The sequence below is a fragment of the Fukomys damarensis genome, unplaced genomic scaffold (genome assembly GCF_012274545.1).
Source record: "Fukomys damarensis isolate Sample0158 unplaced genomic scaffold, DMR_v1.0_HiC HiC_scaffold_24, whole genome shotgun sequence".
Lineage (NCBI taxonomy): Eukaryota > Metazoa > Chordata > Mammalia > Rodentia > Bathyergidae > Fukomys > Fukomys damarensis.
Window position 1 is genome coordinate 23,573,411 of NW_022900936.1, and position 25,041 is coordinate 23,598,451.

Genomic DNA, 25,041 nt, shown 5'->3' on the forward strand with positions numbered 1-25,041 from the left:
AGCTCCGGCCACGTTTCCGCGGTGCGTTCCCTTCCGCCTCGGTTGGGCGACAGCCCCGCACTGTCCGCACTCCGCCGACCCCAGTGGCGCCGGTGGGATTTCTGGAGCGGTTCACCCGGCCTGCTGCTTGAGGGCGGGTAGCGCCTCAGGGAAGCTCGGACCTCGAACCCAGGCCCAGCCGGGGACCGACTCTGGCGAGGAGAGGTTGTGGGTGGAGGCAGGGAATTGGCGCCAGGGTCCTTTTCCCTGAACTTGGGGGAAACCGGGATTGCAGAAGTTGGGCACAGCCTGCAGGCCGTCCTCTCAAGAGTGAGTGGAGATGTTTGGTGGCTCCGCACCTAGGTCTCTCAGCACCCCTGGCAGGAGTGCTCAGCCGCTGATGTTGATGGCTTCAGAAAGTCAGACTCCTGGCCCCTTGGAAATCCTTCCCCTCCTCCAGGTCTGGATCCCGCTTTGTGACGCCGCCGAGTTGAGTCCGGGGCTCGGAGCTCATCACCCCAGCGGCCAGCCTTCCTGCTCCCTCAACCCGGGAGACGTCCATCAGAAGAATAATGTTTATAGAACCGTCTGCAATCAGCCTTTCGTTACCAAGGAGGGGAAACTGCAAAGTTGGTTTTCCTTTGGTTTTGTCCACGCAGCCTGGCGCTGAGGAGACTATGGAACAAAGTAGAACTAACTTGAGCAGCAGCAGCGGTGACGACGTCCCAGGATGACGTCACCGTACAGTATTTAAAATGGGAGCTTTTTGCTCTTCAGTGTGGGTGGAAGGATTGTGGCTACTTAAGATGCCTCTAAGGTCTTACTAGCCCCGCTTGCTTCTGGTTTCTCTCTTCCTAATAATGCTCCTTCTTTTACCTTTTGATACTCTTAGAGTAGGAGTTGGGATGGGTTAGTTTTTCTGCTATCCCAGTCAGATTCCTTCAAACAGAAAAATAAAGTCCATATGACTCATGCTTGTATTACAAGCAAAAGCAACCACTAAATTGTTTTTTCCTTCCTTCCTTTTTATTTTTGATAGGGAATTGAGCAGACAAAAGCAATCCCAACACTGATACATAGCACATAGTTGGCAAATTTAATGAATGAGAATGATTTTAGTTAAGGATTCAGTACATTTCCTTAGTGTGTTTCCATGTTTTCTTTAGTGAAATGGAGAGCCTAGTTCCATCAGCAGCTTTCTACCCAAACTGCACCTTAAATTCCAGTGGGTTTTCTTTCCCATCATACCATAGTAGAGGATAAGTGCAGCTTTACAAAGTGGTAATGGTGCATGTTCTTTGGGATAAGGTTGTACAGCATTTGTAGTGGAAAGTATGTGTGCCCGCTCATACATTGTTCTGTGATGATCCGTGCCCAGCAGTAAAAGGTAAATTTGGCATTCTAGGGTTCCAGAAGGAAGGTTTGGGTGTCTTCCCATCCAGAATCAGGTGGTTATTGCTGCCAACACACTTCTCAAATAACTACATAAAATTTATTTCACAGTGAAATCCCTTGCTTGAATTTGCAGAGAAAGAATCATATTATGAAGAGAGATTTAAAGAACAGTTTCGGGGGGAAAAGCTAACAAAATTAGCTTTATTTTTTGAATAGAGAAATACAAACTATTGCTTAGTACATTTTTATACTAAGCTGTATATCTTTTATAATTGGCTTCCAAAAAGTTGATATTTCTTGGTAATAAGCATCTGAACAACTCCAAGTTACTTATAGGAGCCAAATGAATGAGCTCATCAAGTAAACACAAGACTATATTGAAACAACCCCAGGACAAGGTTTTTTGCCTTTATAGATTAATCAATGGCAAATCAGATCTTCCATTTTTTAAAAAGTTGTTTTTTGAGGCAATTCCAAAATGCAGCTAACTTTCTGGTCATTTTAGTTTTTCTGTGGGTGACCCAAAATTTCCATTCTCTATATTTTGATATATATTTTTATATATCTATATTTTGATGTATCTTTTTTTATATATCTTTTACAGAAGTGTATCTTTATTCCTGAAAGTGTACTGACAGATTCAGTACTGAAATTTTTTTATGTGTTAAGTTTCATTGAAATGGTTCACATACTATGTAACTCAACCATTAAAAATAAACAAATGCTCTTAATGTATTTACAGTTGTACAGCTATTACGTACTTTTAGAATAATTTCATTGCCCTCCAAAATATTCCTGTACTTTCTAGCATTACTTCTTCATTTCTGACATCCCTTCTGCCCCCAAACAACTCTTCTCTTTTTGTATGGATTTGCCTAGTCTAGACATTTCGTATGAGTGAGGACATGCAATATATAATTTTTTGTGACTGGCTTCTTTCCCTTAAAGTATATTCACACTTCACCTATGCTATAACATGTACTGGTACTTCATTCTTTTTTAATTGCCAAATAATATTCTGTTACATATATTTATAGACATAATGTGTGATCTCACTGTCTGTTCTCAGTTAGTGAGCATTTGAAATTATCTACTTTTTGGCTGTCATGAATAATGCTACTATGGACATTTTTGTACATGTTTTTGTCTAGACATATATTTTCATTTCGCTTGGGCCTATAAATGAGAAGTAGAATTACTGGATAATATGGTAACTCTGTTTAACCTTTTCCAAAATAGCTCTACAATACTAGACTTTAAAGTGGATCTTTTTGTTCTATATATATATTTTTTTTTTTTTGGTACCAGGGATCAAACTCAGGACCTTGGGCTTGTGAGGCAGATGCAGTGCTACTGAGCTAAATCTCTGGCCCCTGAATAATTTAATAGAATTTAATTACTGTAGCTAAATATGAAAATGTTTATTGAAAGCCATCTTTCATTATAATGGTTCTCTTTGAGAGAAATTTTGCTTTTATTTTAGTCAAGAGGAACAATTTGATAACTCTACTGAGTTACTCCCAAAGATAAGTGATAAAGTTTTATAATGTCTTTATGACATAAACATAAATTATTATTTGTCCCTAACTCTAGATATGAGCCAGTGAAACATGAGATAAAGTGGAAGGAGGAAGGGAAGCTCTGAGGAGGGATATTTTGCAGAACTTTTATCTTTCAGTTTATATATGTATTTTTTTTTTTTTTGAGAAAATTTATTTTGTCTTTGCAGGGAAAAATGAAGAACGAAATTGCTGCTGTTGTCTTCTTTTTCACAAGGCTTGTTCGAAAACATGATAAATTGAAAAAAGAGGCAGTTGAGAGGTTTGCTGAGAAATTGACTCTAATACTTCAAGAAAAATACAAAAATCACTGGTATCCAGAAAAACCTTCAAAAGGACAGGCCTACAGGTAAAAGATTAAATTGCAAAGTTGGATTGAGCTATATGAAGAGGCAGATCAACTCCTGTAAAGTGTGTGAGGATAGGGGACTAACAAGTATCCAGATGATGCTTGTAAAGACTTTATCTGCAACATACACAATCTTGGGAGGTCTAGTTATTTTCTCTTAATTCATTTTAAAGTGTGAGTATTTGTTGGTGGAGTTGCACTGCCTGGACTTGGGAGGCAATGCTGTATAGGCTCATAGAAGTTAGTCTTTTGTAGTTACAATCTGTCTCCTGAGTATATTTCTCTATATCGTAGGCACTAGAGGGGTCACAGTTCTGGAGGATTTGTGACTCAAATGGGAATGGTGAAAACTGAGGGTAATGAGTTGTTTTGTATCCAAAAGTAAATTACATGGGTGTTTTTTCAAGAAAAAGTTTTATGGAGAAGGGAAACCAAGATTATTAGACACTTATATGTTCTTGATGCTAATAAGAAAAAAATTTCATTTCTACTATGCATAATTCTTTGTGGTAGAAACTAGGATAACTATTATAGATAAAGATAATTCATTGTCAGACCCTCTGGCATCAAATATGCCACCATGCCTCTGTGCATATGGATATTACCTATAACTGGTGAATACTAGCTCTGGGACTTAAATTCAAGTCTCCCTGACTCCAAATTCTAATAATTTTTTTACACACCACAGCCTTCTGAGAATGAAGAAAATTCTCACTTGTGGCTATCCTTTACAGTCTGGGTTATAAGTTGCATTAACAGCTTGAAGTAAGGAAGAGCAGGCTCCTACAAAACATGTCCTGGCATGCTCACTCCCTAGTATTTATATAACTGCTCAGGAACCTGAGCTGAGAATCTTCCTCTGAAACCTAGCTTGTCAAACCTTTACCCATTTTTGGATGCGGCCACAAAAATAAGAGAACAGTTGTGACTAGTAACATCTACAGAAATTTTTGTTTCTTGTTCTCAAAGTTTCCTCCACAAATCAGCACTTTTGTGCTTTGATGTAAAAAAGGACTTCTTGCTCTCACTGAGCTCTCGCAAGTGTAGGTGGGACTATTAAGGAGGGAAGCAAAAAATATGATTTGTTTTTCATTTGCTAAAAGTCAAATGAGTTGGTATTCTATTGACAAGAAAAGAACCAAGATAGTGTATTTCCTCCTTCATTTTTATCCAAAGAGTTTTCCTAGTAATTTGGAATGTGTCAGTTAAAGTACAAATGTGGCTGTTAAATAGATTTGTGATTTTTTTTTCCTCATCTTGCTTGATTCCGTTCATTTTTTCCGGCACGTCTTCATTTCTGAAGATGCAAGTTAGAACTTATGAGGCTTTTTATACTGATCTAATTGACATTGGATGATGGCTTTTGGAAGTGCTAAGCCACTGTACTATTACTGAAAAAAGAGGCATTGTTAAGTAAATGCTTAAAGGTCAGACAGTGTACAGTTTTATTTACGTTAATTCTAAAAACTTGAGAAAAAAATTAGTGAAACAGGATTAAAATGACATGTGATCAGAAGTATCACTGGGTCATTTTAGAGCTATCTTTGAAATAGAAAATTATTATAAAAATGAGACTATAGAATAAACTAGAGTTATTAAAAAAGTGTCTTCAGAGTAGGTTGAATAATTTTTTTCTTCCAACAAGTTTATAAATAAAAACTGTTTCTTATTGTACATATTTACAATACACAAATAAGATGCTTATGAAAGTCAGTTTGGCAATATTAAAATTCATGCCTTTTAAATATTAAGTCTTTTAGGACTCTTCTGGAAGCATAATCAAATTCAGGCAAATACATATGAATATGAATGTTTCTTATACTTTGTAATTGCTAAAACTAGAAAGAACTAAAGTGTCAAAATTAAGTCAGTGACTATTTTTAGGCAATGTTTAAAATCTTATTTTTGAAGAGTAGTAATGTGTATGTCATCACAGCGTGTAGTGAAAAAATCACTTACAAATATATAAGGTATCTGAATTTCTTGAAGCAAAGTCTGTGTTTAGGTATCTACATTTATATATAATTTTTAAGCTTTGAGCCACATTACCCTCATCGTGGATAAGATTTATCTCATTCTTGACTGCTTGTGACACTGGCACATGGAATTTTGCATTACCTAATAGAGCATTCAAATCTGTAGCATAGTTCCATTTTATACAAAAGGATCAATCAGCATCTTACTAAAAAGTTTCCCCTCTAAATTTGCTATATTGTAATAATGTTGTTGAGATTGGCACAGACAGAATAGGATATTGTTCTGGGTTTTTTTTGTTTTTGTTTTTGTTCTGTGATGCTAGAAATTAAAGCTGAGATTTTCCACATGCCGGGTAAGCACTGTACTACTATGCCACAGCCTCCGCCCTAATTATTGATAAGGAAGGTAGAGTCTGGTGGGATGGGTTTGTTTCCTAAATTTATGACTACTCTTTTGTGTGATGCTGGACAAGTTACTCAAACACTCCCTTGTTTTTTTCTTACAACTTGACACATAAAACAATTAGGAAAATTAAAAGAGCAACAAGCATTTAAGAAACTGCCTAGTTCATAGTAAACATTCAAGCAATTGTTACAGTTACTACATTTTACAAACATTTATTAATTAGCTGTTTCGAGAACTTTTTCATTCTTTTAATGAAACTTGAAACCAAATAATAAAAAGCTTAAGTAGCAGGGGCTGGAGATTTAACTCGGTGGTGCCACCATCTGCCTTTCAAGCACAGGGTCCTGAGTTTGATCCCTGGTACCAAAAAAAAAAAAAAAAAAAAAAAAAAAAAAAAAAATAAGTATCACATTGTTCTTGATAGGATTGAATTTTATGTTACAATTCATAATTGTCAGTTAATTTGTGTTGCCTTATAGCTTCAGATCTGAATAGATTTATTCTAAGTTCATCCAATAAATAAGTACTAGGACTATTCCTAACAAACTAGGTTCTCTTTATTAGTTCTGGATTATAGGCAAAATTTTCTACTGTAGCTACCTTTTCCCTACTTGAGTGGAATGCTTGTTTTAGTATGTGTTTTTTCATTCACTATAGTAGCCATCTTTGACCATTCTGTTGGTAAATGTGGTATTTCTTAGACTAAAAAAAAAAAAAATGAATCAGAGGCTCTTAGTTTCATTTAGACATTTTTCTTATTTATTTTGGCAATATTTTAGTTGATCCTTGGATAACAATTCTATGCAATAACCCCATAATTAAAGATTATATCTTAATTATAAATATACAGGTGGTTCTATGCACTTGACTGTATTTTTTCATATTACAGATGAGGCACATAGTGCCCTCTCATCACTTATATATTATCTGGAATGTTAAAACAAATTCATGACATTAAAAAGTCCGAAGACTTTCCAAGTATCATTTGGAAACATTGGTTGAGGTCTTTTGTTATATAAGGAATTAGCCTACAAAAACTGTACCTTTAGAAATACAAATAATTTTATGAAGCTTTCATATACTCTGTGCATATCTAATGTATTTTTGCAGTCAAGTAGTCTGGGTAAACAGAAGTGGAACCAGTTATAGTGATTACTCTGGGCTCATATATGTGCATTTTCATCAGACTAGGCAGTCTTTTTTGGGGGGTGGGTATGGGGATCGAATTCGGGATTTGCGCTTATGAGGCAGGCGGTAGAACCACTGAGCTAAATCCCCAGGCCTTGACAGGACAGCCTTGATGCTGCCTTCTAGCTTGTAGTTCACATTCATTAGCTAAGATAAATGTTCTTCTGGGTTCTTCATCAAGATACTTCATTTTTTTGGAATACTACTCAGCCATAAAGAATGAGAAATTAGATTCATTCATAGGAAAATGGATACATTTTGAGGATATACTCCTAAGTGAAATAAATAAATCACACGTGTAAATACCTAATAGTTTCTCTGGTGTGAAAAACTATAGTAGTACACAAGATCCTAATGGGATAATTAACTATGTGAAATAGGAAGCAAAGGGCTAAAGGTATAGGGAAAATGGGAAGGGTAGGGGAAAGGGAATAAGGGAAAATAAAAAAATATGAGAAAATTAAAAAATGGAAATAAAGTGTTTGTAAATGGGGAGGAGAGGAGCGGGTGAAGGGAGGGCAGGGACAAGGGGAAAAAATGAGAACCAAGACCTGTCATGTAAAGGTACAAGATCCCAATAATGAATGTAACTACTGTATACCTAAAATGTACCAATAAACTCAATAAAAAGGAAAAAAAGATACTTCATTTTTAAATTATTCACTTTGGCAATTGGTACAAAAGGTTTGCTATTAAGATTCTATTAAATTCATTAATGTAACTTCACTTTGTTATAGATGCATTCGTGTCAATAAGTTTCAAAGAGTTGATCCTGATGTCTTAAAAGCCTGTGAGAACAGCTGCATCTTGTACAGTGACCTTGGCTTGCCCAAAGAGCTCACTCTCTGGGTGGACCCATGTGAGGTGTGTTGCCGGTGAGTTCTCACATTTGGTACTAAACTGATTTTGCTAAATTTTCTCCTGTAAGGCCTATCTGTATTTATGGCGGGTGGTTTGGCTTCTGGATATGAATTTTATGGAGTACTTGTTACATTCGTACTTTAGAGCTAAAGAAATTGAGAATCTGATTGGACAGGGATTTCCTAGTACTTTACCAAAAATTTTATCATAGACCAAGAAATAAAACTTAGATACTTAGATTTTTCTAAGTCAATTACTATCTTTCACTGGTGGGATAATTTCTCAAGTTAAGAAAGAAACTACTTCAAGCTAACAGTGCACAGTAACTTTTGATTGGTCTTTGTCTCTACTGCTCCCCTATTTGGTTTTCACATGACTGATATTTTCACTTTTCGTTTACATAATGGAGATTACTTCTTTTATCTCACATAAATGTAAAAGGTGCGTGCTAGGTATGAATTCTGTTTGAAATCGACTTGTTCAGAAAACAGACTAGCTACTCTTAGTTGTGGAATTTTCAAATAGAAGCAATATTCTGTAGTTACTTAATATCTAAATCAGGGAAAAGTTTTTATATCTGGAGATGTTTAAGAAATCTGGTAATTGGATAAACATTTTGGACATACTTATTTTAAATGCTTAAAATAAGTCTTGACACCAGAAGATAAAAACTATAGTTATTTGGACATTCTACTTAAGTGTATACTTTATTGCTTGATGATGCTATATAATGAAAAACACTGCTATGCTTTCATCTTGTTAATTTCAGGAAAATTTTTGCATTTAGTAGCCTAATAATTTTGATGGCTGGGCGTGGTGGCGCACACCTGTAATCCCAGCACTCGGGAGGCTGAGGCAGGAGGATTGCTGTGAGTTCGAGACCAGCCTGGGCTACATAGTGAGTTCCAGGTCAGTCTCAACTACATACTGAGACCCTGTCTCAAAAACCAAAAGAAAAAAATAATAATAATAGTTTTATTGATGGTTAAAATTTTTCAAAAATTGCCTATGATTTATTTTTTCCACATCTAACAGAAGTAACCTTCAGGATGTAGGTTGATCATTCAGTAATAATAGAACCCAAAAAAGAGACATTAGCATTTGAGTAAAGATGATTAATAGAAGACGTGTAATACTGAGAAATGATTTTGAACCAAAACTAGAAAGATAAATGTTCTGGAAATTAAAACAATGCTGATATAGTAGTTACATGCTGAACAAATATCTCAGAGTCTTAACTCATTGGTGCATTAGAAACTAAGGTTGTAAAAGAAATTGAGTAGCACTCAGAGAACATTCTTCATAGTTTTTAGTTACTCTATCAGAATAAAATGCTAGGTGAGTACAAAGAATACCATATAATTACAAAGGTTATAACTTAGTGAAATATTTGAGGATGCAGATTAACAGGTCTTTCCTAAGATGAGAAAGTCCAAGAATTGCTGGGAGTATTACCTATCAACATATATCATAACTTTTAAAGTAATTTATGCAATATTTTTTGAATAAAGAACATTAGATAACAATTTGTTTCATACTGACTAAATTAGCCATGGTGTTTTATCAGTGCATTATTTGAAAATAAAGTTTTAAGAGTTGTCCTTTACTAATTCAGGAATTAACTGAACATTTCAATGTCACCTTAGTAGGATCAGCAGCTCAGCTTACCATCAAGGAAGCTCTCATGCTACAGTATTACAAAAGAAATGTTAGTTGTCAAAGAAATCTGAGTTAAGCCAGGTGTGTCTGAGATAGAAAGATCCCAAGTTCAATCCCAGCCTGGGCAACTGAACAAGACCCTGTCTAAATTTCAGTGGGGAATATAGCTCATGCAAAGACCTTAGGTTCAATTCCTAGTATTGCAGGGCAGGAAGAAGGGAGATGGTGAGAGAAGGAAGAAATCTGAGTTAATAAGGCTGATCTTTCAATCATTGAACATATAACCTTGGTTTAGATTTCTATTTCTACAAAGGCAAGGACTTTTTCAGACTTCTTGCCTTTTTGTTTTGCTTGAATTCTGACTCCTTAATGGCAAAACTGAAGATATATCTAAACCTGTGTTAATATTATTGAGAGTTAACTTTTTTTTTCTGGTACCAGGGATAGAACTCAGGACCTTGCGCTTGTGAGGCAGGTGTGACACCACTGAGCTAAATCCCCAACCCGAAAGAATTAACTCTCATGTCACACTTTTTTAAACCTTTAAAGCATGGATATGGGGATAAATTTCTGTTGCTAAAACCTTGTGCTAAATAAACTTGAACATATGGGTGTGTGTTTATGTGTGTATGTATGTGTGTGTGTGTGTGTGTGTATGATTGACATGAATTCTGTGGTGTGAGCAATGTATCCAACTGCTCTCTGCATTTTATATTAAGAATTGCTATTGCTAGTAGTTGGCCAGCCATGGTGGCACATGTAATCTCAGAACTCAGGAGGTTGAGGCAGGAGGATCACCACAAATTTGAAGCCAGCCTGGACAACATAGTAAGTTCAGTTGAGAAAGAAAATGTGATCACTTTTATTTGTACTTAAACAGACCTGAAGTAGAAAATTATAGCCTGTTTGCTGGCATGGAGCTGGATTAGGTTATTAGGATAGTAAATGTTCAGGGATGGTTCCTTTATTACCTTGGTTGGCATGTCCAGATCTATTTAATTATATTTATGGTTACAGTACTTGGTTTGTTGGTGTGACTTACAGATTTATACATTTTTTATGTACACTTAGGTATGGAGAGAAAAACAATGCATTCATTGTTGCCAGCTTTGAAAATGAAGATGAGAACAAAGATGATATCTCCAAGAAAGTTACTAGAGCCCTTGATAAGGTCACCTCTGATTATCATTCAGGGTCCTCTTCTTCAGATGAAGAAACAAGTAAGGAAGTAGAAATAAAACCCAGTCCACTGACTGCAACCCCAAGCCCTGTGTACCAGGTAACTATGAAATGGCCTTGTATTAAAGGGAGTAAGGGAAAAGGTCCTTCTCTGAGATGTAAATTGGCATCATGAGTCACTTTATCAGAGGTCTGTTTCATTACACAATAACTAGGATAAAGATATTTCAAAGAATGTGTCCCCCAAAGTCATGTTAATATTCCTAATAACTTTAGATTCCTTGTTTTATTTAAAAACTGCCACTTTTTGTAGTATTTAACACTTCAGTGCATATCTTTGGTTTTAATTTTCTTATTCTTTCACTTTCCATTATTTTTTTCCCTTTTTCATTATTAAAAAGAAATTTCACCAAATTATGCCTGTATATAAAAAAAAATCACAATTATACTTACTTTTGGTTTTGGTTTTAATTTTGGTTTTTTGAGACAGGTTCTTGCTATATAATTTAGGCCGTCCTTGAACTCACTGTGTAGTCCAAGCTGGCTTCAACCTCCCAAATGCTGGGATTATGGGCATTTGCCACCACAACCAGCCACAATATACTTTTTAAAAAATCTTGACCAGTATTCTTCAGCAGAAGAAAAAAACATTTTTTAAGTCTGAAGATTTTATTTATAGAGATCTTTTGAGTTGAGCTATATTCTGTACATGTACTTATTTCTAATTTTGAAAAAATTTAAGTACTTATTTTTGTAAATTTGTCTTAAACATAATTTAACATTCCACATTTATGGTAGGTTTAGAGTTGAACTAAAATGAATATTTAGACCTAAAGAATAATAGGCACAGTATTGAAATTTTGAATGTAAGAAAATACATTTTTAAATTCAGCATGCATTTGTACTGTATTTTCAACATTTCTTACTATATAGAAGGGAGAAAAATAGAATTGCTGCTACCTGATAGCAAATACATAAAAAATTATTTGAAAGGATCATTGACCTAAACATAAAAGGTAAATCTTCAACAAGGAAGTGTCTATAATATCTTGAAATAGGCAGATTTTGGGGGGTCATGAAAAGCAGTAACAGAAAAAGAACTCATAAATTCAGCTTGATCAAAATTTAATTTTTTCTTTTTTTTTTTAATCTCTGCTCACCAAAAGAAACTACTACGAAGACAATGCAAACCATAGACTGGGACAAAATACGGCATGAATTCCTAAAGAGCTTGTCTCCAGAATATTCTTTAACAATCACTCCTACAAAATGATAGCAAAATAACCCAATTTAAAATAATAGGCAAGCCATGCGTGGTGGCGCATGCCTGTAATTCCAGCACTGGGGAGGCTAAGGCAGGAGGATCGCTGTGAGTTCAAGACCAGCCTGGGCTACATAGTGAATTCCAGGTCAGTCTCAACTACATAGTGAGACCCTGTCTCAAAAAACCAAAATCAAATAAATAAATAAATAAATAAATAAATAAATAAATAAATAAATAAATAAAATAACAGGCAAACGTGTGTAAGTGCTGTTCAAACAAAGTTGCATACGTAACCTGGTAGCCATGGAAAGGTGTTCAGCTTCATTCATTGTCAGGCAAATGCAAATTAAAACCACAATGAAACATTACTTCTTCCAAATTGAAAATCTTTTTTTTTTTTTTTTTTTTTTAAGACAGTGTCTCACTATGTAGTTGAGGCTGACCTGGAACTCACTATGTAGCCCAGGCTGGTCTGGAACTCACAGCGATCTTCCTGCCTCAGCCTCCCAAGTGCTAGGATTATAGGCGTGCGCCACCACGCCCGGCTTCAAATTAAAAATCTTGACAATATTAGGGGGGCGGTTGCTGGGATCAAACTCAAGACCTTGCTCTTTCGAGGCAGGCACAGTGCCACTGAGCTAAATACATGGCCCTCACAACACCAAATGTTGGCAAAGATGTGAAGCAGCTAGACTTTATAAATCACTATTGGGAATGTAAATAGTACAACCACTTTCAAAAATGTACCTTTAGGGCCAGGGATTTAGCTCAGTGGTGCTGCTGCCTGCCTTGCAAGCACCAGGTCCCGAGTTTGATCCCCAGTACCAAAAAAAAAAAAAAATGCACCTTAAAAGGTAAATAAGCATCTCAAATAGGCAGCAATTCTAAGTATTTATCAAGAAAAATGAAAATATATGTTTGTAAAGCCAACCTGGAAAAAGTAGGGTACAGTAGACAACTCACAAAGTAGGGCATTGTGAGAGGTCCAGAGACTGCTGATAAGAACCTTTATAAAGATGTGAGCTTGATGAGTTTACCTTAGGGAATAATCTAAGATTGTTGTTCTTGAACACTAAACTGGCTACAACTGAATGATCTGGAGGGCTTTGTCACAATACCTGGCCTTTATTCCAAAGATTGTGTTGTTCAGTACACCCAGGACAGGCGTAAATGTTACTGTGTTTAATAGGTCCCAAAATGACTCCTTGCTTAGCTTGTGGAAACCATTGTGTAAAACATTGTATGTTCTTCTAAGCTTTCATTCATTCCATGTTATGACCTTTTCTGGGTAAAGTTGTCTTAGATATATATATTTTTTTAAATTCATTAAATTTATTGGTACATTTTAAGTACACAATATGATGGCATTCATCATTGGGAATTTGTACCTTTACATGATACATCTTGGTTCTTATATTTTTCTTCATTCCCGTGCCCTCCCTTCCATGTTTTAGTTCATTCAGTTCTTCACTCAAAAAGTATTTTTCCGCTACTATTAATGAGATTTTTAAATATTTATATTTAACCATAGGAATGTCTCTTAGACCTACTTTGAGAAGATTGAGGCTGATTTTCTCTTTAATGAGAAATCTAGAAGGTCATCTAGTCAACATTGGACATGTTACTAATTTTCATTTGAATTAACTTAATGTTTTTTCTTGCTTATAGATTTCAGAACTGATATTCCCACCTCTTCCAGTGTGGCAGCCTTTGCCAAGGAAAAAGCCAGGAATGTACCGAGGAAATGGTCATCAGAGTCACTACCCTCCTCCGGTTCCATTTGGTTATCCAAATCAGGGAAGGAAGAATAAACCTTATCGCTCAGTTCCAGTGACTTGGGTACCTCCTCCTGGAATGCATTGTGACCGGAATCACTGGATTAATCCTCACATGTTAGCACCTCACTAGCTCCTTTTGATTCTCTTGTCATATTGAAAAAAGGGGTAGATTATACCCTACTGCATATTAAAAGTTCATATTCATAGTAGTGGAGTTAGATGAATCAAACCATCAAACTTATTTTTATAGAGAAGTTATTGAGAATAATCTTTCTTAAATAAAACATATATATGCACTTTAGATATATTGATATAGTTTGAGAAACTTTATTAGTCAAGTGCCTGAGTTTTTAATATTGGACTTGAGTATTTATATATATTGTGCATCAACTCTGTTAAATACAAATACACTGTAGGAGTGGATGATCTGTGCTAGCACCTTTAAACATTTACTTTATGGAGAGTAAGTTATTTATAATACAAGAAAATCTATTTTATGTTATTTAGAAAAATTGTGAGATCATGTAGTTGCAAATAAAAAGTAGTTTGAGGCATGACAATGCTTGATTTTATTCTGTGCTTAAAAAGGAAAGGAGAAAAGGCAAAAGGGATATTTTATCTCATACTCAGAGAATAAGAATTCCAAAGTTTCATTTTTAAAAATTAACTTTATTAACCATACCTTCCCAAAGGCCACATACCAAAATATACATGTTAAAAAGTCTAAAATTTATTAATGACAGCTAATTGAAAATATAAATATAGTATCTTTTAACTATCAAAGTGACCATATATTTTTCTAATCAAGAATTTGACCCATCATAATTTGACACATGTGACTTAAATGTCTTAAGTCATTACATAAAGCAGAAATGTTCTTAATAGCCACTCTAATCTTGTGACTTGTGATGTAAAAAAAAAGAAACAGTTCAGTGTCTACTAGAGGTATAAATTAAAGTCAAATTGTACAATACTTCAGATTCTTCAGCAGTCCTTCACACTTACACCACAGTAATCCCATCAGTCTTGTAAGTGTGTTTGAACTACAAAAAGAAAAAAAGAGAAACATAAGCGTTTGCCTATTTTTTTGAAAGGTAAGTTTTTTTTATCTTAAAATTGTTGTTTTTCAAGGAAGCCACAACTTGCTAATACCTCTTTGAATGGCTTTGACTATTCCAAAAATTTCTGTCATTTTTAAAAATAAGTACTATTGAAGTGTAGAACACAGAAAAGGGAAAAAATCAAATATAGCTCAGTGGTATGAAACAATGAAGCCAGCTTTTACAGAAGAATTTAGTGTTTGCAGTTTGATTGGGAAATTAATTTGGAGGTGGGATTCATTTTGAAACCATAGAGACTAGTTTTACTGTTATTGCTATACTGACAAGCAATGTCAATACAACACTAACATTTTTTCTAAACTATAATGCAGTGTCCACTTTTCTCCCTTAACCCTTTTTTCTTAGTAATAATTGACATCAGAAGAGAGTTTTAAGATTAAACAAGTTTAGGGCCAAGGATTTAGCTCAGTGGTTCCGCTGCCTACCCTGCAAGCGCAAGAACCTGAGTTCAATGCCCAGTAGCAACAAAAAGATTAAACATTTAACTCATTCATTGCACTGTTCCCCTATGGGTCCTGGAGTTCTATGATGATAAGACTTAAGGGCAAATTGGTGTGAAGTTGGAAAATTTCAAGTATTTATAATGTCACTGTTAATAGCATTTGTTCTGTTAATCTGCCTGTGTTGCACATTGTAAAGCCACTGGGAAAATCAGAAGCATAATAGCCATTCTCAAGACATTATTTTTGATATACCTAGTAACCAGAAAATTCTTCCAAATTATGACAAAATCTCTTCTTTATTAGTGCTAACAATTAAATGATAGGATCCCGGGGGTAAATGCTAATTTTGAATTTGACTACCAGTGAAGACTGTCTTTTTGGGGGGGCGGGTACCAGGGAATGAACTCAGGTCCTTGTACTTGTGAGGCAGGTGGCGGCACTACTGAGCTAAATCCCTGGTCTGAGACTTCTTTGACTATTCTTCCCCTTATTCTAAATTTTAAAAAATTTTATGTAAAGCTTTCATCAGTAGGGCTTTTCTAGTCTTTCTAATGAAATTCAGTCTCTCAGTAGTTAGGCCTTAAATTATAGTTATCATGAGATATAAAAATTTGTCAAAACCCTTAATAGGAACTAAGACTCAGTATCAGGATTTCACTAAATGATGACAAACATGGCCACATAATTCCAGCTTGAAAACATCAGGCTGTTTGAAGCAAAGGTGGTTTATGATGAGTGTACATAATGGCTTTGGTTTAGGTTCTCATTAGGACAGTCTCATTGTAGTCCAGGCTTGCCCCAAACTAGCTGAGGCTGGCTTCAAACTCCGATCTGAAAACCTCAAGTGCTGAGATTACAGCTATGCACTACCATGCCCATCGTGAAGATAATATGTTTTATTTCGCCATTTGCTTTTATATTTATAGATAGGACTTCAAAGCCCTAAGTTTTAGAGTTTCGACTTAGACATGAATGAAAAACAAATTTGTCAATTCTATTACATCAATACTAAAATGCTTATTTCTGCTTTTGAGTATATCTTATGGGATTTAATTTTTAAGTAAATGATTTCAAACTAAGAATAAAGCATTTACACTTAACTTTTATTCAGCTATCAGTTTTTTTATAATTTATTTGAGAAGAGAAAAAAAGTTGCACCTACCTTGTACATTTTATTTTGCAAAGTAGTTGCAATTCTATCCATTTGACAGGTAAATGTAAACAGTAAATTTTTTACTGTATGTGCCAATACTTTCTTATAATAACCCCAGGAGGCAGATTACCATTATGCGAGTTTATATAAGGTCTCTCAATGCTTAGGCTCACAGAATGTTAAGCAGTTAATGCCTTGATGTACAGATAAGCTAAGCTTTTTAAAAAATCTGTACTCCATGAGATTCATTTTGTAAATTATGTTATATAAAATCTACCAAATCTTGAACCTTATGAAAAGATTCAGTATCAGCAATATTTGAAAAAGGCAAACCATAAAGATTAAGTGATAAAACAGGACAGCAAAGTATGTTGAGTTAGTTAATTTTTAGGAACTATTCAGATATTTCTTAAAAGAGGACTAGTAACTTGTGGCTGTCTTATTTGCTTGAATTATAAATCAAATGGCAAAAGACAGTACAACCCAGTGCAGAAGGAGTGGGGTAAGAACGTAAACTACCAATTGGTCAAAAGGAAAGATCACACAGAATTAGTACTAATGCACAAGGTTATCAGTCTAACTTTATTATCAAATATTTGGTGATTTTATCATGGCATACTATGTTAATATTCCCTGTGTCAAATTTTTCTGTATACCTTGAATTTGTAGTCTAGTGCATGAAGCATTTAATACTGCTGCAGGGAATCACAGTATCTGCATTACAGATAGCTCATTGTGGCATTGACTTACAAGTTGCCAACACAAACACAAACTTATAAAATGTGTGTACTTTATTTATTGCAGAAACTATTACCTGCTTCCCAATAGTGTTAAGCTGTCTTCCTGGTTTCTTTGTTCTTTCACACAAATTTAAGGATATTGTAAGAGCCAAAATGGAAATATCTAATCCTTATCAAGAGCATTAGCACTTTTAGCAGGTGCATCACTGAAATTAGTGGTTTGATAAGTTTATTTCATAAATCACATAACCAGAACAAAGAAAAAGTCAAGTTTGTTTCTATCTTCAAAAAAGGAATAGCTGACTATAGAAAGGACTTTTATGAAAGTTAAAGGAAATTATTGTTTAATATTATACCATTAGGATTTCATTAACCATAATATGGCTAAAAAACTAGTGTTATATTTGTACATATATGCTTACATAAAACTTTTAAATATAGGTGAAAAGCATTTATAACCATGTTAGATTTTTAATGTATCATTTCTGTACATAACACATTTGTGGCCATTAAATGTATCAACTTCACAAGTAAGTTAAATTAAAAGATTTATCTTGATCATAAAATTAATGCTCCTTGTTTAAACATTACACAAAGTATACATGTATCAAAGCATCACGTGCCTCAGAAATATGTAGAATTTTTGTATTTTTTGTGTATCCATGAAAAATATTTAAAAGCATATTAATACTATTGATAAAGGGTATGGGGAAGTAAGATACTCTCTTAATAATTGAGATTTAAAGGTATGTAACCTTTTTGAAGGGCAGTTATACTTTCTTGAAATGTATAGTCTTTGACCAAAGAACTGTACTTCTACAAATTTATCTACATAAATACTCAAATAAGGGAATAAGTGTGTATATAAAAGTATTTGTTGAAAATTTTCTTTGGATTAAAGAAAACAACATGAGATAACAAAATTTGAACATATTCTCAAGGAAATATGTAGAAAATATCATGAAACCATAAAAAAGTTAGATCAACTTATAATGATAGAAAACAAATCATTGAAAATGCAAAAATTAAAATGTTATTTCTGGAATGATGTCAATATTGTTTAAAAAATGAATACCCAGTGTTCATAGTTAATATCAGAGGCAAGGGAAGGGAGACAAGTCTAGACACTTTTATTTTTTACATTGTACATTTTAATCTTTAGATTTTTATAGTTACTTTATAGTCTACTTTGTAAGTAGAGGGGTAAGAAAATTCTTTAAAAGCACTTAAAAAAGAAAAATAAGTAAAAAAGCACTTAAATTCAGTGGATTTTTAGCAAATACAAATATTACACCTCACTGATAATAGCCTAACAGTATTCCACAAAGATGGAAAAGTAAATGTTCAAAATGTGTTATTGCAGCATTATTTCAATAATTAAAGATTACATTTCATTCATATGTGTAAGGGTATGGAGCCAATAAAAGATTGATCTATGTATCCTGAAAAGATGGCTATGACATTTTAGGTTAGGGGTAGAAATATAAGTATAATATAAGTATAAAATATATGTATAAAAGGTGAAAATAATAGAACTTAAGTTTATTTAAAATCAAACGAGATGATGCAGTATTTGGCAAGTATCAAATATCCCATATATTTTATTTACATAAAGTGTATGAAGGCGGAAAATGCACATAAAAATGACAAATAGAACTCATCTAGATTATCACAGGATGTTACAATACTAATGTACACAGGTGTATTAAGCATTCTACCTAGCAAAAATGAGAAGTAAGAACTGGACTTTCTATGTAATAAGACTCTGCACATTCTAGTATGTCTTCACTTTACAAATGAGGAAATTCAGTACTCAAACACATTGCCCCAGGGACTCTTATCAGGCTTTAAACCCAAGCACTGGAATTCTAGAATACATGCTTCTAGGAGCTAGAAAATTGCAAATACTGGCCTTAAAATGTTGGTAGTGGTTACATCTAAACTGTTAATTATGTAGGAACATTACTTTTTATCATGTAGGAAATAAAATAAAAATTTTGTATTAGTCTAAGCCTGATGTCAATGAAAAGGAATAAATCACACCCACTACATAAATATTGGCCACAAGAGGGCATCAGATGTTGTTTTCCAACTACAAAGCTAAAAGTTGGAAATAATATCTCTTCTATATGAAAAGTATTAGTGTTCATAGTCTAAAATACTAATTTTCCTGTGGTTTTACATGTACACACTGTTATGAGTAATGGAAAAGTTTAAGCATATCCCAGTTGTATACAACAAGCATCAGAGTTCTTTTTCTAGTTTTGGTTTTGTTTTTGTTCTTGAAATAGGGTCTTGCTGTGTATTCAGGCTGGCCTTGAACTCACTATGCAGCCCAGGCTGACCTCTAACTCGCAACAATCCTGCCTCAACCTCCTGAGTGCTGGCAGTATAGGCATGTGCCAACATTCTCAACTCTATTTTTCTTTTATAAAAGTAGTACTGTTGATTTAGGAAAAAAAATACAACAGTAAGACAATCAAAATCACCTATCATCCTTTCAGCAGATGCAGTCACTAGAGGACCTTTTATTTCTATACTCCAATACTATTGTATTATGATATGAAAAATACTAATTTTATGGTCAGGATTTTAAAATCTGGAGTATTTTCTTATTCCACTGATTTTTTCTAAAATATTTCAAGTTATGTACATTTTTTTTTTAATTTTTGCATTAGTATGCTACAGATCTCTTTTGAAAAGTCTTTTCATTAAGTATCTCAGTGTACACCAATGTGTGATGACTGATGGTGAAGAGTGCACCCCGCCCCATGTTACTGGGAACTTGAGAAATCCATGGGGCATTTTATTTAAAATTAAATAGGCTCTAAGTTGCCAAGTACCTAGGATGGGCTTGTGAGCTTCCTGCCTCAGCCTCCCAGAGTACCGAGATTATAGGCATGTGCTGTGACACTCAGCTGAGGAGTATTCCTGTAAGGTACAGAAATAAACGGACAAGCTAATTGCATGACAGAACTAACTGCATTTACACACAAAAATATACAGAAAATACACTTTTTAGAGTCAATTAAAGTTATAAAATTCAATATAAAAATAGACAATGTAATTGATTCATTAAACCACAAAAAATCGTGCTCGTGCAGTTTATCAATCATCCATCAAGAACTTTTTCTAAGGAAGTGATGATAAAATATACTGATTGAAACCAAAAGTACAAGGCACTGGGTTCACTCTCCAATACCACCACCAAAAAAAAAAAAAAAAAAAAAAATCTGAAAATGTAGGTCTTTTGCTGCATGTTGTTTTCTCTATAATTTGCATCCATGGTGTATGAATCCTCATTTAAAGTTTGCTTTCTTTGCAGTAAAGTAAAAACCTACTATACTTTTGAAGCACTATGCTAACAGAACTAGATTCCCATACACACAAGTGCCAGGGACCAAACCCAGAGCCCTATGTGTTACACAAGCATTCTACCACTAACCTACATTCATAGCCATAGAATGATTTTTATTTTCTTCACCATATTTAATATTGTGAATGTATACTATGTACTTAATTTATGTAATCACAGCATAAACAAAGCTTACTCTTATCAAGCACATTACCCCATTGAGCCACTATAAGAAACAGAAGAATCCAGAGCTCCCTACATGCAATGTGCCCAGAACAATGGCAACCACGTTTCAGACAGGGAAAGGGAGGTCACTACTTAGAAGAGTCAGCTGTGGGCCGGGGCTTTAGCTCAGTGGCACTGCACCTGCCTTGCAAACGTCAAGGTCCTGACTTTGATTTCCAGCACTTAAAAAAAAAAAAAAAAAAAAAAAAGCTGCTCATTCTGTTCTTCTCTCTGGCTGGTGTAACCATGAGAAATGTCATAGTTCTCTCAGGGGCTGGTTGAAAAGACTCAGGGTTCTTAAAACAGTAGCCCAGGAATCCTGGATTCTGTTCCATGTGTCCCTGGAAAAATCAGAAAATTTCTATTGTTTTGTTTTGTTTTCATAAAATGCTATTGAACCGTATTAGCATAGGGCATTGTGTACTAATACTTTTGTTACTATATCTTCCATAATGAATTCCACTTATCTGTATCTGGGTTTATAAACAAACCTACCTCAAAAATGCCATCTTTCATCAAATAAGCATCTTTCCCCATTGTTCCTTGCTTTGGCTTTATTATTCTAGCTGCACTTTGAACTTTCAGATTTGCACATCCTTAATTAAACTGTCCAAGTACATTAGGAAGCCTACATTAGCCTCCTGTGCTACAATACTCTTTTCCCATAGACTACCTTCACATCACTACTACAGACCAAAACAAGTGAGATAAGCCCAACCTACACCTTTAATACAAATCACCACCTATTAACAGTGTAGCACCAGTCAGGTAAGAACTTTATCTGATGTATATATTAATGAAGCATACAGATCATTACTCATTTTCTCAGTGGCTGACCTAGGATTTGCATCAGTAGCTCCAAATCCAAAACTTAACCATTATACTTACTGCTTCTAACTGAATCCTTCCATTTATCTTAAATCACAGGGGCGCCTAAGTATTTTCCATCCAAGTTGATAGCACAGAAAAAGCAAGGGAAAAGCATTTGTTTATGCCAGCCTTGAAAGCACTGACTTGTGGCCCTAACTGATATATTTCTAGCATAGTCACAGACAAGAGGGTGGCTAAGAACTTTCTATGTGAAATGCCATACCCGTGAGCAGTCCTACAGTTCTGCCCCAGGATCTATTATAAGATATTTTAACAGAGATAAGACTAGATCATAAAGAGATGTTTGATTGCTTTTCTAAATTGTTCACAGAAAGGGTTCAAAAAGGAATCTCCTCTGATACTTTAGGATACTGCTGAATTTTTAAATTCTTTTTTATAGTTAATAGGAAGACAGGACTCTACTTGTATTTCTTTAACATTTGAGTACTTAATCATTGCAATGGGCTCATTTGCTAAATGCCCGCATAGCAGAATAAATTCTAAACCTCGTCAGTAGCTACCTTCTATGAAATGATGCTGTTTCAAGTGTTACTTCAGTATTAAAGTGCATGATATGCAAAAGTAATACCTATACAATGCAGAAAATTTTAAAAATTACCACCCTAAATTTATCTTAAAATTTGGCATATCTCTCCTGTAAGCATTATAGACATTTTAAATTTTTTAAAAATTTAACATTTAAAGTAACTTTTGGCCTGGGCTCAGGAGGCTGATGCAGGACTGCAACATTGAGCCCAGCCTGGCAATTTCACAGAATCATGTCTCAAAAAGCTAAAAGTACCACGGATGGTAGAGCACTCCTGGGATGAAACTAGTACAGTTTAAAAAAAAAAAAAATTTGTGTGTGTAAAGCTTGAAATGCTATGTAAATTTTTTCCATTTAATTATAACATGTCTTTGCTCATAACAAGAAATATAAGTCAAACTTATACAAACATGTTCATGAAGCCTTGTTAAATGCACCTTTACCTTGTTGTCCTAAACATAGCAGATAGTACCCTTTAGCTGGCAGAGGAGGGATTTCATTCCCACTCATGTAATTATTTAATTTTATGTTGCTGTTTCTGTGAACATATAAAATGTCCCCATTGATTAAAATGTGAATGTTGGAGAACTGTGATTTTCCAGCATTTACAAATTGCATCCACTGGCCCTTCTCTATCATACCGTCCTCCCTCCCAGAATTGCAAGGTCATTCGGTTTCCTAGAAATGTTCTTAGTAAAAAATAAAAAATAACAGTGCCAGCAACCAATATTCAACTTGAAATAGTGTGTGACAGCTGTCCTAGCACATTACCTGGCTACGTCTTATTTTCAAATAAAAGGTAACTCATGTTCTTCATTAGTTTAGTTTGCACTGATTCCATAAAACTTTTGGGTAAAAATTCCAGCACCTTGAACAAACCAGGTAAGTCAATGAGAAGCACACCGTGATGAGGATTCATGTGACAGTGGCTTAAGGTGAACACAACCAGAGCTGCTGCGATCACTGCTGAACATTTAATTGTAAAGACATTGTACCTTTAAGAAGTATGGCACATGCTTAGAAGAGACAATATCAAGAAGGGACAGGTCAGGTTAAACCAGAATGGTTTGGAGATGGCTTCTTCGGTGGTAGGATTTAGGAAAGATGAGGGTTACATGTCTGTAAAAGGCAAAATCATAAACAGCTAGTAACAAATGATAACCTGAGGGGAAATTTGCCATTCATGTCATATAGGACTAAATAGTTCAGCGGTGCCTTGGTTCATAAACTTAATTCTTTCCGAATTCTGGTCACACATCGAATTTGAAAAGAATTGAATTTTGTTAAGATGTGGTGTTTTGGGCTGGGGATTTAGCTCAGTGGTTCTACCGCCTTCTTCGCAAGCACAAGGACCCGGGTTCTATCCCCCATACCAAAAAAAAAAGGAAAAGAAATGGTATTTTCAGTGTCAAAACAACTATCTTTAAGTTTTGATAGTAAGAAATCTTACAACAAAACCAAGCAAACATTTAAGGATATACATTTTTCAGACACACCAAATTTTTGTTTATGATTTTTCCCCCCAGGTCAATTACTGAAATCAGTCATCTGAAAAGGGTTTAATTGGATTATCAAAATTGATATTCATTCACCCCAGACCTACTCAGTTGAATACGTGAGGGCTTTAGGAATTTGTTTAAGATTCTCTAGATTTTTACAGTAATTTTGATTTAATGATAGCTCTTTTTGAGTCAGGTCACCTCATTCTTTTTCAAGCAAGTTAATTTTTTAATCCAAGTGTAGCCTTCTGTAAGACCTAAAGTCTCACTTCCACTCCACGGAGCGTGAACAGCCGAAAGGCCTCCACGATGCTGGGCCCTAACACCCAGCGAGGCTCCGGGAACACGACAGAGAACCGAGAAACCCAGGAAGGAACACACCAGCCTAGATGGTAAAGAGACCTTTATTAGTCTGGCCAGATGGCACTCCCGGAGCCAGGTGGCTGAGAGAGGCAACTGCTCAGGGGCTGAGGTACTTTTTATAAGGTTTTTCTAAACAAAGAGTCAGGGAATTCACAGAACAAGACTGCAAACACATTGCTTATCTTATGCAGGAAATGTTCTAGGGTCACCTTTTGTCAAACCATTTGCCCCTGGGTGGGCTGTTAACCAAGGTAGCAATTAGCATATGAAGAAGCACAGTCTGGCCTATTAGCATGGAGTCACTTTAGCCTATTCAAGTCTTACACTTCCTCTCTCTATACATAAACTTTTCTTCATGTCCCATTTACAGGAGACCCAACCAGGTATCTTGCTAACCGTAGGACACATACTTAATACCTTTCCCTGTGCCCAGTTTCCTTACTAAATCTCCATTAAGCATTTACTGAGCAATTTGTAAGTCATCTGCTGTGGTGACTGAGGTACGTAAACCACCTCAGGCCTTAAGTATGTGGGACAATTAGAAACCCAAAGGATTTGTGTCATAAAAGACCAATACTGGCAATGGGGAGGGCTTCATAAGTAGCCTTAATTTAGTTCTGTGCGTGAAAAGCAGGGGTTGAATCACAAAAAATTACTCAAAAGGAGATAAGTGCTTGAATTTAACATTTGCAGGGTAAATATGCATGGGCAAAGCAAACAAGGAGGCTGTGAAAGGCCACATTCAAAAAGGCTACCCAAATATGACTCACTATAAAGGCACTATTATGTAGAGCTATGGAGAAAATAAATTATAGAGAAATGTCAAGAATTGTGAGAAGCCTGCTGTGTCATGTTACAATAACCTGGTTTTTAATATGATCGTGTTTACATTTTAAGACAATTACTAGGACTGGAGAGAATGACTTAGGGAAAAGACAAGATCATGATGGCCTCTAACACTTCACTGGGGATTAGCAGCAAACTAAAATTTTCTGTATCTTCTTCCACCTCTCCCACTTTGTATTACAGAGCTAGAATTGTCACTGCTAGGCAGTACAGAAAACATTCATCAAGAACTTAAGACTCCGATTACAACATGGGGTTTCTTTGCTTTTCATCAGGTTCAGAAATT

At 35.1% G+C, this 25,041-nt stretch overlaps 2 protein-coding genes across 2 annotated transcripts in view; one reads left to right on the forward strand and one right to left on the reverse strand.

Moving 5' to 3' along the window:
- Positions 1–480: 480 nt before the first annotated feature.
- Btg3 (BTG anti-proliferation factor 3) lies at positions 481–14,653 on the forward strand. The gene is made up of 5 exons (XM_010645659.3): positions 481–608; positions 3,104–3,282; positions 7,590–7,727; positions 10,444–10,651; positions 13,484–14,653. Exons 1-5 carry the CDS (start codon positions 552–554, stop codon positions 13,721–13,723), a joined length of 822 nt encoding a protein of 273 aa, XP_010643961.1. The 5' UTR covers positions 481–551; the 3' UTR covers positions 13,724–14,653.
- Positions 14,595–25,041, reverse strand: part of Cxadr (CXADR Ig-like cell adhesion molecule) — a 35,853-nt gene continuing 25,406 nt past the window's right edge. Inside the window, exons 9-11 of the mRNA XM_010602902.1 lie at positions 20,845–20,971; positions 17,125–17,219; positions 14,595–14,636 (exon numbers count right to left, since the gene is read on the reverse strand). Of these exons, the coding sequence (XP_010601204.1) occupies positions 14,595–14,636; positions 17,125–17,219; positions 20,845–20,971 (264 nt within the window). The remainder of the gene's footprint in view (positions 14,637–17,124; positions 17,220–20,844; positions 20,972–25,041) is intronic.

What these genes read in the sequence shown, in the direction of transcription:
- Btg3 (XM_010645659.3), top strand. Translation starts at nt 552, where the DNA reads ATGTTTATAGAACCGTCTGCAATCAGCCTTTCGTTACCAAGGAGGGGA. An exon ending in TCAAAAGGACAGGCCTACAG is followed by an intron (nt 3,283 to 7,589) that starts GTAAAAGATTAA and finishes ACTTTGTTATAG; the next exon opens with ATGCATTCGTGTCAATAAGT. An exon ending in CCATGTGAGGTGTGTTGCCG is followed by an intron (nt 7,728 to 10,443) that starts GTGAGTTCTCAC and finishes ATGTACACTTAG; the next exon opens with GTATGGAGAGAAAAACAATG.